This window comes from Castor canadensis, chromosome 1 (assembly GCF_047511655.1).
Source record: "Castor canadensis chromosome 1, mCasCan1.hap1v2, whole genome shotgun sequence".
Classification (NCBI taxonomy): Eukaryota; Metazoa; Chordata; class Mammalia; order Rodentia; family Castoridae; genus Castor; species Castor canadensis.
In genome coordinates this window covers 66,387,124-66,406,592 of record NC_133386.1, presented here as the reverse complement: position 1 = coordinate 66,406,592, position 19,469 = coordinate 66,387,124, and the positions used below count along the sequence as shown (strand labels likewise).

The following is a 19,469-nucleotide window of genomic DNA, read 5'->3' as shown; positions in this document are numbered from 1 at the left end:
TGTTTCTAAAATATTCTCATGGTTGTACAGTATTGATTTATTTTATCTATTTCTTTCTACTTTTTGAGGAGAAAAAGTTTTACGTTACTTGCATTCTTTTAGTGTGTGTGTAGATATCATTTTTAGGGCTTGGATTTGTTTTTTGGTTAAGCTTTTGTTACAGCTCATTAGTTATAATTACATAATGTTTTAAATTGCAGTAGTCAATAAATACTATCTAATTGCAGTTTTGATTTATTAACTTGAACCAGGAGTCATTTTAGGCTAGTGCCATTTAAACTATAAACAGGCAATGGTAACAAAAATATTTAAAGTGTAGGTACTTTTTTCCATTATTTTCAGCAAATATAGACTGTTTATTTTTTGCATTCATTATTTATTTGCATACACATTACTGATATATCTGCTTTTCATGCTTATGGAAATTTTTGGTCATGTGAAATTTGAATATAATATGTTTGGGATTCTTTTTTAAGTGATTTCTTCAGCTCTCTTAAACATAATAATATGTATGGCCTCTCCTTTCATTCACTGATTATTTTTAAATTAATAATGTAAAATTATAGCATAAATTTGAACACACACACATAGATCAGTAGGGAAGAATAGAAGATTCAGAAATAAACCCACAAAACTAGAGCCACTTGATTTTTTACGGAGGAACTAAAAATATACATTGGAGAAAAGACACCCTTTTCAACCAATAATGTTGGGAAAACTGCATATCCACCTGTAGAAAACTGAAATTAGAACCCTATCACTCAGACTGCGCAAAAATAAATTCACAGCAGATTAAAGATCCTCATGTAAGACCTGAAACTTTGAAAGAGCTAAAGGAAAGCATGGGGAAAACACCTTCTCTGTAGGAGGATTTGGGTTTCCAGAGAATAACAGCAAGAATTGACAAATGGATCTGGGTACCAGGCCTCATGGCTGTAATCCAGCTACTTGGGAGGTGGAACTAGGATTACCTCAGATTGAGGCCAGACCATGTAAAAAGTTAGTGAGACCCTGAATCTCAAAGAACAAGCCAGGGGCAAGCCAGTAATCCCAGTTACAAGGGAGGCAGAGATAGGAAGATCATGATGGTTCAAAGCTGGTCACAGGCAAAAAGCATGAACCCTATCTGAAAATTAACTAAACAAAAAGAGATGGAGACATGTCTTGATTTGTAGAGTACTTACCTCAAACCTCAATACTACATAAAAAAGGCAAAAAAAAAAAAAAAAAGAATTAACAAATGGAATTGCATCAAATTAAAAAGGTTCTGCACATCAAAGGAAACAATGACCAGAATGACTAGAACCCACAGAATGGGAAAAAGTCTTTGCTAGCTATTATGCATACAAAGGATTACTATCCAGTATATATGAAAAACTCAAAAATTTAAACACCGAAAGAATAAATAATCCAATTAATAAATAGGCAAATGAACAGACTTATCAAAATAAGAAATAAGAAATGCAAATAAATGCATAAAGAAATATTCAGCATCCTTAGCCATAAAAGAAATGCAAAACAATAGTGATTGCATTTCATCCTACTTAGAATGGCCACCATCAAGAAAATAATGAGTAAGCTAATCAGAACTGTCACTATGAATTCCCCCTTCCCCTGTATAATGAATATATCTGAATAAAAATTTTTATAATTGAAAAAAGAAAACAAACAACAAATGCTGGGGATGTGGGAACAAAGGGATCTCCTTATTCACTATTGGTGGGAATGCAAATTAGTGCAGCTACAGTATGAAGGTTCCTGAAGAAACTAAAAGTAGAACTGGCATATGATCCTGCTATTCAATTCCTAGGCATATCCAAAGGAGTGTAAGTCAGCATACAAAAGAGCGATGTATGCGCACCCATGTTTATACCAGCACTATTCACACTAGCTAAAATATGGAAGCAGCCCAGGTATCCATCAAATGATAAACGGATAAATAAAATGTGGTCTGTATATACACTATAGAGTATTTTATTTAGCCATCGAGAATCAAATTGTGAACATTACAATTACTGCTGGAGATCTTTTTAAGTGCGAGAAGAAAAGCACAAAATACAAATAACACATTTTCACTAATGTGGAATCTAGTCCTAAAATAACATCGATGATGATGATGTTGTTTAAGGGGAATTGTTTGGTGGGGGAACCAGCAAAAGAGGGGAAAGGAAGAAAAGAGAGTATTGTAGAGTGAATAGGTTTGAAAAGCATTATATTTATGTATGAAAATAGCATAATGAACCCTCCTACATACTGTTTTAAAAAAGGAAGAGGAGGTAAGGGTGGTAGCAAAGTATAATGGAAGGGCCGAAGGCATGGCTCAAGTAGAAGAGCACCTGCATGAGGCTCTGATTTCAAACTGCAATACTACCAAAACCAAAATGTAATTGAGGGTATGAATGTGATCAAAGTACATTACACACATATGGAAATACCACAATGGAATCCATTTGTATAATTAATTTACTCTAATTTAAAAAAGAAAAGTAAAGCAAAGCCAATTTTGATGGCTCACACCCTGCAATCCCAGCATTCTGGAGGTAGAAGCAGGAAGATCTCAAGTTTGAGGGCAGCCTGGGCTACATAGACCCTGTATCAAATAAATATATTCTCTCAAAAGAGGAAAAAAAACAAGTTTAGTGAATCTTACATAAATGGAGTTCAATTTAAATGTCCATTTTTGTATGGAAATCATTCATTCGTGCATGTATTCATTCATTCAGTGCCTACTATGTGCCAGGCACTGTTCCAGATATAGATAATCTTCAGAAGGAAAAGGTATCTCTGACCTTAGGGGAACTTGCAGTCTACTGAAGGTCAGAAACAAACACAAGTAAATTGCAGGAAGAGAAAATTACATATTGTGGCATAACCAGGGAATAGGAAGATGTACCTTTTTCTTCTTTTGACAGGAAATTCTGTGTAGGGATAAAGACAGGGGATGTAGGTATTGGAAGAGAAAATCATGGTCAGATTTCCCCTGTATAAATTTCTCTTTGGCTGCAGGGCAAAAGAGAGAGAAGTCAAAAAAAGCATTGGATGGTTCTCATTCCCTAATCAAAAGATAATGCAAATAATTTTATTTAAATAATTCTATCAATTTTAAACACTTTAATATTGGTCTAGTAGAATTTCCTAAATAGAAGACATAATTAGTGACTAGATGATATCATTTAAAAATGAAAAGTAATTTTATTACAGCCAGGAAGTTAGAAACATGTAAAGGAAATCCTAAATATTTTGTATTCATCATTAATGGCTTGTTTGCATTTATTGCAATACAGTGATTTTTTTCACTTACAAGAGGAACATGCCATTTATAGTCTGCACCTTTGAAAGCAAATTCATAGGCTAAGGGTGTAACTCAGTGGTAAAGCACTTGCCTAAAATGCACAAACCTTGGGTTCGATCACCAACACTGCAGAAATCTTTTTAATTTAAAAAAGTAAAGAAAAGAACGATCATTTTGATACAGTTTATATAGTTTTATTACATAGTTTATATCATTTTATTTTTATATGATACCCTTTATACACATACACACATATATGTATATGTAAATTTACTTAGAAAAACAGTGTTGTTTCTGAAGGAAGAATTACCCAAGATAACTGAACTTCATGTTACTGCAATGAAATATTGGATACAATTAACTTAAAAAAAAAAAAAGGCTTAACTCGTAGTTCTGGAGATTCCAGTCTACAATTGTGTGACCCTGTTGTTTTGTGTTTCTGGCAGGGTCAGCATATCATGTCAGGAATATGTGGTGGAGCAGATTGCTTATATCCAAAGTCAGGAGATAGGGACTGTAAGACTAGGGTCCCACAATTCCTGCTTCAAGGGCACTTCCCTAGTGACCTGAAGATTTCCCACTAGGCCTCATACAAAGGTTCATAGGACCTCCCAGTAGTGCCACTGAAGTGACAAGAGGAATTTGGGGAACACTAATCCAACACACACACACACACACACACATTGTGGGTTCTGCATCTTTGTAATCAACCGTATACTGAACATATTTGGAGGAAAAAATCATCTACATGAAACATAAAGCCTTTTTCCTTACTATTTTCTGAACAACACAGTATAACAACTATTTACATTGAATTGGATATTATGAGTAACCTTTACATGATTTAAAATATGCAGAAGGATGTACATAGATTACATGCAAATACTACATCATTCTATATAAGAAATTTTGAGCATCTACAGATGTTAGTGTCCAAGAGGTACCTGAAAGCAACCCTTTGGTGCATACATGGATATTAAGGAGCAGCTGTAATACAAAAATGAATTTGACGTAAGTTTCTTAATGATAAAAACATACATTTCTGTGCTGTCATAAAAAAATTTTTTTTAACTACTCTGACTTTAAAATTGATTCTGTGAAACTATCCACAAAGGAGCAACATCAAAGGGGAACAGCAGTCGACTGCCCTGGGAGGATGTGGTTATGATTTTCTTGTGATTAAAAACTGTACATAGTTAAGGTGTGCAGCATGCTATCATGATCCGTGCACACACTGTGACATGATTACCACAATCAAGATCATAACACATGCACCAGCTCCCGCACTTCCCTGTGTGTGTGTGGAGTCTACTCTCGGCACACTGCAGGAGCACATCTCAGGAGCATGGTGCAGCACTGCTGACCACAGTCGCCAGGCTGCCTGCTCGAGCTCTAGCACACACTCAGCCTACAACAGAAAGTACAGGTGCACCTCCCAGCATGGCTTCAGATTCCCCATGGACGCAAGCTGTGCACTTTCATCTTTCTAGGTCTCTCTTATTTCGCTGAGCATGGTGGCCCCGGTTCACCTGCAGTCACAAATGCAAAAAAAAATAAATAAATAAATAAAATAAAATTGATTCTGTGGAAGCTAGTAGCACTGATTAATACAAAATACCATTTACTTTAGTTTGGTAATTGGAAACAAAATCGTTTTATATTATAGTAGCATAGAAGCCTCTAGTTCCAGAGGTATTTCATGGAACCTGAGACCTAAAATGAAAGTAGCATCAATAAGCTTAGTAGATTTTGCCATAAAGAATTCTTAATTGCTATTGATAACTCAATAAAATTAGGAATAGTAGTGAAAACCCTTACAATGTTTTATAAATCTTTAATAGATTTTCATTTAATGAAAGTTGCCATCTGTACTGTCTATATTTCTAGTTAGAAGTGGTATGCAAAATGGTTTTATTAGTCATAATTTAACTTGATTATGTATGCTAACCTTTTTAAGATAGGAAGTTTAAATCTGTGAACAGTATTTTAAAAATAGTGCCAGTGCCTATTATGATGGAGACATATAAGCCATGACAATAACTTAAACATTTTAAAATTTATTGTTCTCTATAGCAAATTGGATACTACTTTTTAAAGGCTTGGCGGGTAGCATGCCTAACTAGAAAGTGTAAGGCCATTTCAAATCCCAGTACCTCCAAAAATAATCATAGATACTACTTTTCAGAATTTTGTTAAAAAATTATTGAATAAAAATATATATACATTTTTATAAAATACCATTTTAGTGATATAAAGTAATTTGTCATTTAAATATGCTATCAATTCTGCTTAAGTATAAACTTAGTGGTCACACACCTAAAGAAAAAATCCAGTTTATTTTGTACCACTTGCTTTTTTTCCTAACCCTAAAAAGAAGTACATATGTGAAAATTGAGTGTGTCCTTATATATCTTGTATAGAATTTAAGTATATAGGATATTTTAGGAAGAATAAAACTGATGGAAGGAAGCGTTGAGTAATAGTTAAATATTTCAGCTCTGATATCAGATTGCCTCTGGCAAACTGGGTTACCCTGAGCAAGCTACTATACCTATTGTAACTTTCAGTTGCTTCATTTAGAAAGTGGGACAACTATATTATGTAGTTATGAAAATTAACTGAGATCATGAATATAAACTGTTTCCCGCATTATTTAGCTGAGAAGTTGTTAGTAAATGTTATTACTAAGAATTTTCTGATAACTTCAGTAAATACTCACTTTAAATTAGTTATTGGATATAGTCACATTACTGATTATATGAGATATACTTTCATCTCTACTTTTACCTCATAGGTAGGTTTCTCTCTAACTGATTTTTTTCCTTTGTTTTAGGTCACTTTTCACATAGAACCGTATAAAAATCGAGATGATCAAAACATGTACAACAATGTCAAATATATTATAGACAGGTGAGTTTCTTCGTGTTTATACTGTTGTATAAGTAGAGTACTTTTAAATTATATTTGAGAGATCTGAATGGTTTACTATCTGACATTTTTAATGAAATTAAACTTCACTGTAACAAATGTCGTATTTTGAGGAACATTTCTGAATTCCTTACAATTCAGTTTCTGCATGAGTAAAGATATTGTGTTGCTGTTTTACATGTTTATAAGATTTAATGATTTTTACCATATTAATATTTTCAATTGATAGTCTAAAAATCTTAATGAACACAGTGTTTTGTCTGTTTAAAAAGAAGGTTCATATTATGAAGTGTGAGCTATTTTTATAGCAATGGACCATTATCTATTTTCAATTATATCTAGTGTGATTAAAATGAAAGAATTTATGCAGTTCCATTTTGTTAAAGAATTTTACTGATAATATCTGTGCAGATGCCACTCTTACAAAGAAACTTGTCAGCAACAAATAGACATTTATTTTACTGATAAGAAAAAGCAGTTTATGTATTTACATGGAAGAGAAAGGACTTTTTATGGTGTTAGTCACCATTTGCAAACCTCAATATGACACAGTCTCTTAGTTGGGAATATATCTAGTAGATAATTTGTAAAGTTAAAACTGCCTTATATTATATTTATCTAACTCCCTGAGAAAGAGCAACAGTGTGTTTAAACTACACTGATTATCTTTATTTTCAATGCATAAACAGTTGTTTTTCTGTGACACATAAGTTGTGAGTTTCACTTTACTTTTACATTTGCTTGTATTCTAGATATGGAAATCACCCAGCTTTTTACAGGTACAAGACAAAGACGGGGAATGTTCTTCCTATGTTTTATATCTATGATTCCTACATAACAAAGCCTGAAAAATGGGCCAATCTGCTAACCACCTCAGGGCTTCATAGTGTTCGCAATTCTCCTTATGATGGATTGTTTATTGCACTTCTAGTAGAAGAAAAACATAAGTATGATATTCTTCAAAGCGGTTTTGATGGAATTTACACATATTTTGCAACAAATGGCTTTACTTATGGCTCATCACATCAGAATTGGGCTAACCTAAAATTATTTTGTGACAAATACAACTTACTATTTATCCCAAGTGTTGGTCCAGGATACATAGATACCAGCGTTCGTCCATGGAACACTCAAAACACTCGGAACCGAATCAATGGGAAGTATTACGAAGTTGCTCTGAGTGCTGCACTTCAGACCCACCCTAGTTTAATTTCTATCACCTCTTTTAATGAGTGGCATGAAGGAACTCAGATTGAAAAAGCTGTTCCCAAAAGAACCAGTAACACAGTGTATCTAGATTATCGGCCTCATAAACCAAGTCTTTATCTAGAACTAACTCGCAAGTGGTCTGGAAAGTACAGTAAGGAAAGAACAACTTATACATCAGAGCCTGTTTCTTAATATGCTGACTGGAGTTTAATAGTTACTGAAGTCATCAAATTTCAATAAATGCCTTCTGTTTTGAGTATGGAGAAAAAAAACCTGTTATCTTCAATGAACTTTTTTTACTTTTTTAAAGATAATGCTATGATTGCTACACCTCACAATATTGTGCTGAGAAAATGTCTGAGAGAGAAGTTATAAATAACAATCGTTATGACATAATTTTCAGCCTTTTGACTGAAATTGAAATTCTCATTTGATGGCAGTTTTCATTTCACAGGAGATAAAATACTTACATTTCATAACATAGCACGCACACAATTAATTTCTACTTATATCCTGGGCCCAAAGAAATAGGACTGTTTGTGTATTTGGTATGTCTACTGAAGAAAAAAAGACATAAAATACTGTGTATATGTCTCATTTCTAAGTGTTTTCAGTGATTAAGTCAACTTTACTGTGTTAGTATTGAAAGTCTGGATAATCTTCCTCTACTGATCAAATTCTTAAGAGTAATATATTCACTTCTTCCCAGTTTTGCTGTGAACCTTCAACTGCTTTAAATAACTGTCTACTCATTTTATTAAATTACACACCTTACTCCTGACTGTAAACCACGTTGTGCTAGGCAAGCCTGCTTCCTGCAGAGCAGCATTCCTGTCACCTGGAGACCGCTGGCATTGCTGGGGCATTCAAGTGTTTTGCATGCCTGATATTTTTTTCTACTATACTCAGCTCCAGACTTTAGAAACTGTGGAGAGTACATTAGTGAAAGTTGATGATTGCTTCTCAATTATTAGGAAAAGTTCTTTCATAATTATCATGAAAATACAATGCCCTAAGTGTTACCATTTTAAGGATACCTTGTCAATGCTGTTATTATTCTGTTATTCATATCTTATAATGTTAATCAAAGACTTAACTAAGAAAGTAAAAAGGTAACACTATCATTGGATTGTCTTAATATGTTAAGTGATTTTTACCACAAGTAATAGATAAAATTTACTACTTCATATGGGAAACCAAAATTCCTTATAAAAGCAAATTCTGAAGAAGACAATACTTTACATGGGGTCATGTCCCCATCTGGAAATGTTATACTTTTATGAATCTATCAGGTTAGAATGTTTGTAACAAATAGCTATTCTATTGTGAAAGATTGATTACTTTTATGCTAAAAATGAATTTCTTTACCTTAAAACTAAAGAAAAAATAAAATATACTCATTACTATAGTTAATATTTGTAACTGTAGCTGTAGTAAAAGTTTACATCATTTAAAATAGATGTAATCCCTTTCTTAGATATTTAATTCTATAAAAAGAAGCAGGAGAATAATGCTAGCAAAATATGCATATAAATCTTTAGAACAAAAAAAAATTCAGAAATAAATTAGCAATGGAATTTAGCATAAAATAGCCAAACAGGTGAAAAAAAATTTCAGACAGTTTTTGTTTTTTGAAATAAGATATGTTTTTGGAAAGATGCATCATTAATATTAAACTTATTTATAACTTCAAAATTTGCTATTTCTCAGAGAATGACTGTTGTGGGAAATTATAACAAAGTAACGATCTGCTTATTTTCTGGGGGGAAATTATGAGAATAAATCACTGTAATTTATTTTGGCATAAATAAACATATCATAGGTTTAAACATATAATATAACCTGTGGATTTTTTTCTTATACCTAGTTTTGCCACTATGTGTTATTTAAATAAATTATTAGTATGTCATACCTAATAACCTTTTGTAGCATATTGTATTTCATGGAGTTTTTGGAGAAATATCTACTAAAGAAGAATTTTCTTAATTTCTTTATTATGTTGTATATTTGAATCCACCATGACTGAAAATGAATCTTATGAAATAGTTGTAAGATTAAGGGAAAGCATGTAAGTCAAGGTCAGCAGATTCTCAGCAGGACTACCACCACTTTCTGTCTGTCTTGTTCTCTTTGCAGACATAGATAATCCACGTCACCTCTGCTAACATACCCCAGCCCATCCCCAACCCCTCAGTGTTAGTCATTCAGGTCTCAAAGTACAATAAAACAGGCTCAGTCTTTATTAGAAAAAAAGTTGTTCTCAAAGCAGAAATGGTTAGAATTACTTATCTGAGTATCTGATTCTTTGCTCCTTTTTGAAAATTATTGCAGCCAGGTCTCTGTATCCATTGTTTTCATAGCCACACCTTCAACCAAATCTGGTTAGAAAATATTCAGGAAAAACAACTGCATTTCTTGTGGACATATACAGACTTTTTGCACTATTCCCTAAACAATACAGTATAAAAACTATTCATAAAACATTTACATTGTATTAAATATTATATATAATCTGGAAATGATTTAAAGTCTATAGGAGAATTGCTTACAATATATGCAAGTAGTAAATCGCTTTGTGTAAGGGACCTAAGCATTTGCAGCAAATTGTTTTATCTAGTGGGGGTCCTGTAACCAATCCCCTGTGGATATCCAGGGGTGACTATATTAGCAATTATCTCTAATAATTTTGTTAGTTCTTAAAAGAGGAATGTTTTCAACTCTTGTTCATGTTTTCATTACAGCTGCCTTTACCATTTGACTTATAATACAATTTAGATAAAGATCACAAGTAAAAAAAGTGCAGAGAATCAGTTTTTTTTATTTATAAGTGTGTATGTTTGAATTCAATAAGCTAAAATAACTTACAACACAAAGGGGTATGATTTATGCAATGCATGAATAATAGCGGTTCTTTTATACATTATTTTCTATGGTTTAGTCACTAATGGTTTTGATTGTATATAGAACAAATCATTACTGCTTCTTTTAAGGACTACTATTGACTAAGACTGCTGTTATGTCTATCTGAGTTATATATTAGCTCTTTTGTTTTACTTTAAGACTGTACTTTGGAAAATGACTATTTTATATGGAATTAATTTTCAGCTAATAAATATTGTATATTAGATATCAAAACCTATTTATGATGTTATATTTAATTTCTTGTTAACAAATGAACAGTAATATATAGTCCACATTCTTAATTTGGGAGATGTTTTCCCTTTTTTCTGCTTCAGGTATAATAATCATATATTAGCTCTGATATCTGTTAGAAAACTAATAAAAAAACAGCAAATTAAAAACTACCCCTTGAGCCTACCCAATTCATAACCATGAGTTAGGAAACACAAGTTTTTAAATTTAATCATAATGGCTCCTCCTAAACTCCTTAATAACTATAGAAATAGCCACATATATTCATATATATGCATACATACATATATATTTATATATATATGTGTATATATATATATATAAATTTCATAGATATTTTAAATCAGGTGTTTCTTGATATTTTTCTTTTTTTTGGGTGTGTGAGATGGGTTTGGACTCAGGGCTTCATACTTACAAAGCAGGCATTCTATCACTTGAGCCACACCTCCAGTACATTTTGCTCATGTTATTCTGAATATGAGGTCTCACAAAGTATTTCCCAGGCTGGCCTGGACCCATGATCCTCCCAATCTCAGTGACTCACGTAGCTAGAATTACAGGCTTGAGCCACCAGTGCCAGGCTCTCTTGATTTCTTTTTCATATAATTCACTATTAGCACAAGAAACACTATTGATTTTTGTACATTATATTGTGTCCCGCAAATTTGCTGAATTTATTTTGCTAATTTTGCTAGAATATTTGAGATTTTCTGTATATTAAATGTCATCTTCATACAATGACACTTTAACTTCCTCCCTTCCAATTCAGATGTCCTTTATTTTCTTTCTCTTTCCTGATTTCTCTGGCTAAGCCTTCCAGTATTATCTTGAATAAAAGTAGGATAGGTAGGAAATTGTGAATTATAGTGAAACACTCTTAAATGCCATCATATGGAAAAGCAAAATTTTACTGAGACCAGCAATGTTTCAGTCATTCATATGAGCATTTACCATTGCAAAATGAAAAAGTTGACCTAGCCACAAAACAAGGAATTTTATGGCACAGAGTTCCTTTTGTTAAAAAATGTACTCCAAATTAAATTTAATACTACTTTGTTATACAATCATGTAAAGGCTAAATGTTATTGTGAGTTTGTTGTAATATTTTATCTTGAAAAATTCAAGTACTATTTTGACTTAACTGCATTACAGAGGCATTCATCTTTAGTAAAATAAAAAGACTTGAGTGTTAGTGATGTTCTATTCCAACTATCAATAAAGGGAAGAACATTTTCTTCAATATAGTCAGCTCTTTGTTGCTATGTAATTACTATTTAAGTTATAGTATCAAAAGATAAAATGAGGATTAATAAACAGTCTATACTGAAAACTCATTTTAATAGTGAATATTTTAAATTTTATTTCAAAGAATTTTACATATTGAATTTCAAGTTACACAAATTACATAAAATTAAATATAAATTTAACTATAAAGTTTAAAAGCCTCTAGAAATTTATCTTTGAAATAAATCTTGCATGAAACGAAACGATGCATCGTGGTACTATAATTGTGCATATAATTCCATGTATGGCACATGATCACAGCATCATGCTTTATGTTTGTTGCTTTTGAAAAGAATAGATTAAAAATTGGAACAAGTGTAATCAACACAAAGTAGGAATCATTAGGCCCTTAGCCATGTTGAATAAAACACACTTTATGCCCAAATTGAATCACTTTTATCAAAATCTCTATCAAGCTGGCGGAGTGGTTCAAATGGTAAGAGCACCTGCTGGACAAGTGTGAGGCTCTAATTTCAAACTCCAGAGCTGCCAAAAAAATACAAAAAATCTGCATTAAACATTACATTAATATTTAATTAGATGATAGGGTCTTATGTAAAATGTGCTATCTTTGCCCTAATCTTAAAAATATCAAACGAAGAAAGCTATTTAGAAGAAATTTAGTGGAAATAAATAACACAGTAAATGTTTACACATTTATATTTGAGTACAGTCACCTAAAACAATAGCATGGTACCAGTTGTTAAAAACAGGCAGCAGAGAAGATGTTTTCTTTTTTCCTTCCAATGAAATACTACGCCCCCATTAGGAATTAAAAAATAAATGAACTAAAATACTTGTAAAACTGCAAAATTAGTGAAATAAGTGTGTCCTCATAATTTTTAACCCAATGGAATTGTGGTCAATAGTCATGTCTACCTTTCATAAATGGAAACATCGCTTCATTAAGTATCATTGTGCTTACATTAATACATGTCTTTCTAGAGAAAAATCTTATTAAAATATAATTTTCTTTGTAAAAGTAATTATTTTTAAGGTCAGCAAATCAGAGCACAATTTCAAGAAGCAGCAATATGTTCCATTTTCATATATGTAAAAACAAATTAGTGTAAATGGTTAAAGTGCTATTTTAGTTATTTGTTTCTGAGATATAAGTATCTCAGAAATGCAGAAGATAAAAAAAATTACCGAAAGATGCAGAAGATAAAAAATTTTACAAACTCAAACTTTTTTTTACAAAAAAATTTTTCAACCATTCAATGTTGAAATTCATAGTTGAAATAGCATATTTTATTTAAAATTAGTTGATATTAAGAATTCATATGACATAGTATAGAAAAATTTTAAAAGATTCCTCATGAAGCTGGCCTAATATAATGCCAAAATAAAATTATAGGACAATATAGCTCATGAAAATAGATGAAAAAATCTTGATCATAATATTAGCAAATTGCATGCCACAGTATAAAGAAAGGCTATCATGATCAAAGTTTAATTTAATCTCTGTTTAAAGAGTGTATTAACATTAGCAAAGCAACTACATTAACAGGCTAATGATAAAATTTTATGGAAAAGAGTTAATAAATTCAAATATTTGTACATTTACTCTTGCCAAATTAGAAAGAGGATGAATTTCTCTAATCTGAAGATGAATATCACAAGCCCTAAAAAAAATAAGTAATGATGAAACAAAAAAATTCCCTTTAAAATAGGAAACAAAGCAAGCCTACCGATTATTAAAATTCTACCCAATATTTTATTGGAAGTACTCACCATTGCAGTAAAAGAAGAATGAGTGAAATATAAATATTCTACCTTAGTTCCCTTCTTGTGGTGATTTCAAAGGTTTAAAAATTCTATATAGGGCATGAACCAATTCAAGTTATAAGATTTTATATAGCTATATATGGAAATTATGTATATATATATATATATATATATATATATATATATATATATATATATATATGGAAATGTCACAAGGAAACTCCCTGTGGAGATAATCTTAAACAAACCAAAATAACTTTTTTCAAAAACGGAGAATAGGAAGGTAAAACAGGTCCTGTCTGGAGGTTGATACCAGTGGGAGAGAAGAAGATATAAGGAAAAGGTGAAGGAGTCTGAATCTAGTGGAAATATTATGTACTCATGTATGTAAATGGAAAAATTAGACATGTTGAAACTATTCCAGGAATTGGGCAAGAGAGGGAATAAAGGAGAATAATGGAAGGGGTGAATTCAGCTATGATATATTGTAAGAAGTTCAGTAAATGTCACAATGTACCCCCAGGACATCAATAATATAATTTTTTAAAAGAAAATGGATAAATACTTCTTTTATGTATTAAAATCTGAAATAAGCCACAGAAAATCAGATTATTTGGCAAAGGTTTGCAAAAATTGGTTGCAAAAGTTTCATACAGTTCCTTATGAAGTAAAAAATGAAAAGGAAGATGAAATCAAAACTTCCTTCTTGCACATCTTAAATTTCTATTTATTGTATATAGCTCTTCTACGTTGTTTTTAAATCTTCAGACTTACAATAATCATGTGGCAGAAAATTAAGCCACTGATTAAAATGGGACAGCCTACGCTTTCTATAAAATGTCAACTGCAAATCTGCTTGCCAAATTCGTACTTGAAAATTTGCTTTGCCCCCATGTTTACTGCAGCATTATTCACAATAGTTAAGCTATGGAAACAGCCAAAAAGCCCCATTACTGATGAATGGATAATGAAAACTTGGTATTTATATACAATGAAATTGTATTCAGCCACAAAAATAATGAAATTGTGTTGTTTGCAGATAAATAGATGGAACTGGAGAACATCATCTTAAGTGAAGTTAGCCAGGTTCAGAAGGCCAAAAATCACGTTTTCTCTCATCTGTGGAATATAGACCTAATGCAAATAGAGCAGATTATGAAAAACAGGTCTCGCTAAGGAAAGGTCACATATGAGAGAGGGAAGGTAAATGAAAGAAGTTAAGAAGGGAATATGGTTGATGTACTGTCTATACAAGAATGAATATAGAATTTTTAAGCCTGTTTACACCACCATAAGAAGGGGACTAAGGTAGAAAGAAGGAAAATAAAGGAGATAAAACAATTCAAGATTTTTTTTTAATTTTTATTTTATTCATATGTGCATACAATGTTTGGGTCATTTCTTCCCCCCCCCTTCCTTCCACCCCCTCCCTTATACCCCCTCCCGCTCCCTCCCTTACTCCCCCTTACCCCTCCCTACCAGGCAGAAACTATTCTGCCCTTATCTCTAATTTTGTTGAAGAGAGAGTATAAGCAATAATAGGAAGGACCAAGGGTTTTTGCTAGTTGAGATAAGACTAGCTATACAGGTAGTTGAACCAATTTGAGTTTTAATACATACATATGCATGCAAATGTCACAAGGATACTCTCTGTATAGCTATCTTAAACAAACAAAAATTTTTTTTCTTTTACAAAATCAGAGAACAGGAGTGCAGAACAAGTCTTTCCTGGAGGCGTGGGGGGTGGGTGGTACTAGTGGGAGGAGGAGGAGGTATGGAAAGGGTATAGGAAGGTGAATATAGTGCAAATACTGTGTACACATATATGTAAATGGTAAATATTACACCTATTGAAACTGTTCCAGGAATGGGGGTGGGGGATACAGGAGAATGAGTGATGGAGGAGGTAAATTCAAGTATGATATATTTGATATATTTTAAGAACTTGTGCAAATTCCACAATGTACCCCCACCCAGCTCAACAATACAAAAAAAGAGAAAAATAGCATTGTTGGAAATTGTGCTCTTATTTTTTTAATTTTAAGAAAAAAATTAATGACAGTCATCATATGAACAGTAGTTAGGATAAAATTCTACTCTTTTTTCACATGAGTTATATGTGTTTATAACAAAACAATTTAATTCTTACATAAAATTCCTGTTTATACATTTTTTGCTTTTTTTCATCTTTTTCTTTGATTTATTCTTACAGTTTTGAATACTTCCCCTAATAAGAATGTATGTAATTTGACTGTATAGGAAGGATTTGAAGTATTTTTCACTATAGGTGAATATTATAAAATTAATAAATGAATAATTAAGAATGGAATTTTTTTAAAAGTCCATAACAGTATTTTAATGCATAACTGACTAGACATTTATAATTATGTATCCTGGTTATTAATGCAAGAGGTTGTATGACTGTAATAGCCAGAAAAGATGTACCTCCTTGATTACTGGAGCCAAACTTTGCCAAGTTAATTGATTTTAAAATAAATTTGTGGAGTGTACTATACCTAGGATTAAAAAGACAGATGTCTACAGGAGATTGTCAGGTTATGTAAATGAATACCTCCAGTTGTAAACCCTAGAAAGTCCTAAGGATATTCCTAGGATATTCCCTAAAGGAGTATTTGTTTACCAGTTCCTGTCAATGTTTTCCGTTATTATAGTCATTGAAATGAGGAAGTATATCTGCTGTGTGTTTTATAAAGTATTCTAATTATAATATGCTGACAAAATATTCCAAATATTTAAAACATATTTCTTGGTTGGATCTAGTCCATGAGTCAGTAATTTGTGATGTATGATATAAAGAATGTAAAACTATGTTATAAAAATGTAGCCAGGTGTGGTGGCTGCTCAGTTCTGTAATCTCAACTACTAAGGAAGTAGAGAGTGCTAGCATGGGCAAAAGTTAGCAAGACTCCATCTTGAACAATAATGTGGAAGTGCTGGCCTGTGCCTATGTTCCCAGCTACATGGGAGATGTAAATAGGATAACTGTGGTCCAGGCTGGTCCACACCCAATGAGGATAGGTATGACACCCAAAAAACTAGATAACATTTGTTGCCCTCAATGCAGAGAAACTAATGCAGATACTTTAAAGTGACAGAGGCCAATAAGAGAAGGGAACCAGGACCTACAAAAAAGGTTAATTCAAGAAGAATTAATTTAGAAGGTAACACATATGCACAGGAAAGCAATGCAAGTCAACTCCTTGTATAGCTATCCTTACCTCAACTAGCAAAAACCCTTGGTCCTTCCTATTATTGCTTATACTCTCTCTTCAACAAAATTAGAGATAAGGGCAAAATAGTTTCTGCCGGGTAGTGAGGGGGTGGGGGTAGAGAGGGAAGGAGTGGGGGGTTTAAAGGTGGAGGCAGGGGGAAGGGGGGAGAAATGACCCAAACATTGTATGAACATATGAATAAAAGAAAAAATAAAAAAAGAAAAATTTTAAAAAGTAGAAAAATAACTAAAGCAGAAAAAGCTGGGGGTGTGGTTCAAGTTGTAGAACAGTTGTCAAGAAAGTGCAAGGCCAAGTATCAGAAAAAGGAAGGAAGGAAGGGAGGCAAGGAGGAAGGGAGGGAGGGAGGAAAGGAGAGTAGGAGGGAAGAAAGAGAAAAAGTTCTAGACATTTTGTAACACTCAGAAGGGTTCTATGACTACTTACTTTCAGTGATGATTTGGATCAGCTCCAAGCATACAACAATAAAAGGCAAGTAAAGAATGCATGACAAACTCCGCTTTTGTGATGACTTTCCCCAGGGCTTACCTCATGCAAATATCAGAAATTAAAACATCCAAAAAGCCAGCTAGGTATCTATTCTTGGCCAGTCTTCTCTATTATTCCACCTAACTTGATCTTTTAGTACCTATTTTGAATTTTTATTCACTAAGCAGGATCTGACATTCTTTCATTCTATATGGTTTACTAACTAAAGGTCCATTTTTGAAGCTTACCAAGTAGGTATACAGAAACTACACATAGCTGTGTTTAATTTTTATTCTCACTTTAGCAACCCACTTTCAGTCTTTTGCTGACCATTCTTGCTTTTCTGCCCACCACTGAATGTTCCTGTCTCTCACACCCTGAATAAATCCCTTTTTCTTTACCTGCTTTATTTCAGAAGTGATGTCTGTGGTTTATTAGAATACATAGCACCTGATAATAGAGTCTCAGTGCAAAGTAGGGTAAGAGTAGGAATGTGCATACTGAATCACATTGACCCCAGTATTGAATGAAAACTGAACAGTATGGAAACATACATTACTATACTGACAGTCATGAATTTAACTCTAAGCTTTTGAATAGTCAATATCTAATCATTGGTACACTGTACAATGTACATAGCTATATTGCATAAATAATTTTTTAAGAAAAGTATAGCTGCCTTAGTACTGACAGAATTTCTTTTGATCTTCTTATAAAGATACTGCATATTATGAAAATCATCTTAATCACACATTTCCTATAATAAAGATCACATTTCAAAGGCTCTTTTTTATAAATATATTTGTACCATATGACTAGTGTTATATCAAATCACAATTCATTATAAGCAATTATTATATTAATACATATAATATTAAATAAATTATATGTATTTATATATATCCAGATTGCATGAGCCATGTATCCCTAAAACAGTTTTCATGCAATGTTTTGAATATTTATTAGTTTGTTATTTTTTAAATTTCTGTCAGAGAGTACAGTGGTAAAAGGGATTTACACATGAGTATGATACCAACTTCCTAATTTCAAGATGGTTATAGTTTTTGATTGATAAAGCATTATATTCTAGGCCATGCAGAATTACATCTGTTGATTTCTTATGTCTCTCTCTATATATATGTCTGCATCAGAACATTTTTCATATATAATCAGAATTACTGCAGTTAAGACATATATATTAGTTCCTGAGTGGAAAATGAAATTAGCTTACATAGCTCAAATTTTATAAAGGAAAAAATGTGCATTTGTTGAATTGGCAGGATATTAACCTTAGCTCACCATTCATTAAGATAAAAAGAAGGCAACATGTTTATTAATAACTTATCTGTTGCTTTTCTTCATTTTTAAAATAATGAGATTGAAATGGATGTCTTCTGAGACTGCTACTTAATACTTCCTTCTTCTTCTCAATAGAAATAAAATTCCTTATCTTTACTCTCTTCCATATCCCTGTTGATGGCATGGCCATCCATAACCAGCAACCAGAAACCCTGTTTAACTTTAGGCCTTTTCACTCTTTAATGTCCTATACTATTTAACATTAATATGGTTTATGGCTTCTTTCCCCCCAAAAATATTCCTAAGTATTTATCCTATTCTCCAACAGCACTATCTCTGACCACATCCACAACACCATCCTCTTTCTCCTGGTTTTTATATTTTCTCAACCAGCTTATATACCTACAGTATTTCCTAACTCAAATTGATTGCATCCCCTTGCTTCAAATTCCTCAATAACTACCAGTTGCCCACACAATAAAGCACAAATAGCTTCACAAAGTATATAGAACATCCCCATTGCAATTTCAGGTCTTCAATAGCAAAAGTGCCAACTTCTGGTTCTTCTACCTCAAACTTTGTGATATAATGTTACTGCAATTTAGATGGAGCGCAATATGACTAGTTATTTCATAAACCCATGAAGATCTCCTTGCGTGTGATATCTTTTTAATTGTTCTTCATTTCTACTGGAAAGAGGCAAAGAGTGGGACAGAATTCAAAGGACTAAATGAAATAAATATTTTAACAAGTACCTAATGTGTGTCAAACATTGTACTATATGTCTTACATGTTATTTCATGTGATATCCATCCAACATTCTAAAGTAGGTTTTACTAACCAAATTCCCACAACTG

General features: G+C 32.4%; 1 protein-coding gene across 2 annotated transcripts in view; it reads left to right on the top strand.

The window, feature by feature from the left end:
* Manea (mannosidase endo-alpha) overlaps window positions 1–10,568 on the top strand; it is a 34,473-nt gene extending 23,905 nt beyond the window's left edge. For both annotated transcript variants that reach the window (XM_074077984.1, XM_020184638.2), the window contains 2 exons: window positions 6,126–6,202; window positions 6,973–10,568. In XM_074077984.1, coding sequence (XP_073934085.1) covers window positions 6,171–6,202; window positions 6,973–7,621 — 681 coding nt within the window. In that variant the 5' untranslated portion in view covers window positions 6,126–6,170 and the 3' untranslated portion in view covers window positions 7,622–10,568. The remainder of the gene's footprint in view (window positions 1–6,125; window positions 6,203–6,972) is intronic.
* The last annotated feature ends 8,901 nt before the right edge of the window (window positions 10,569–19,469 follow it).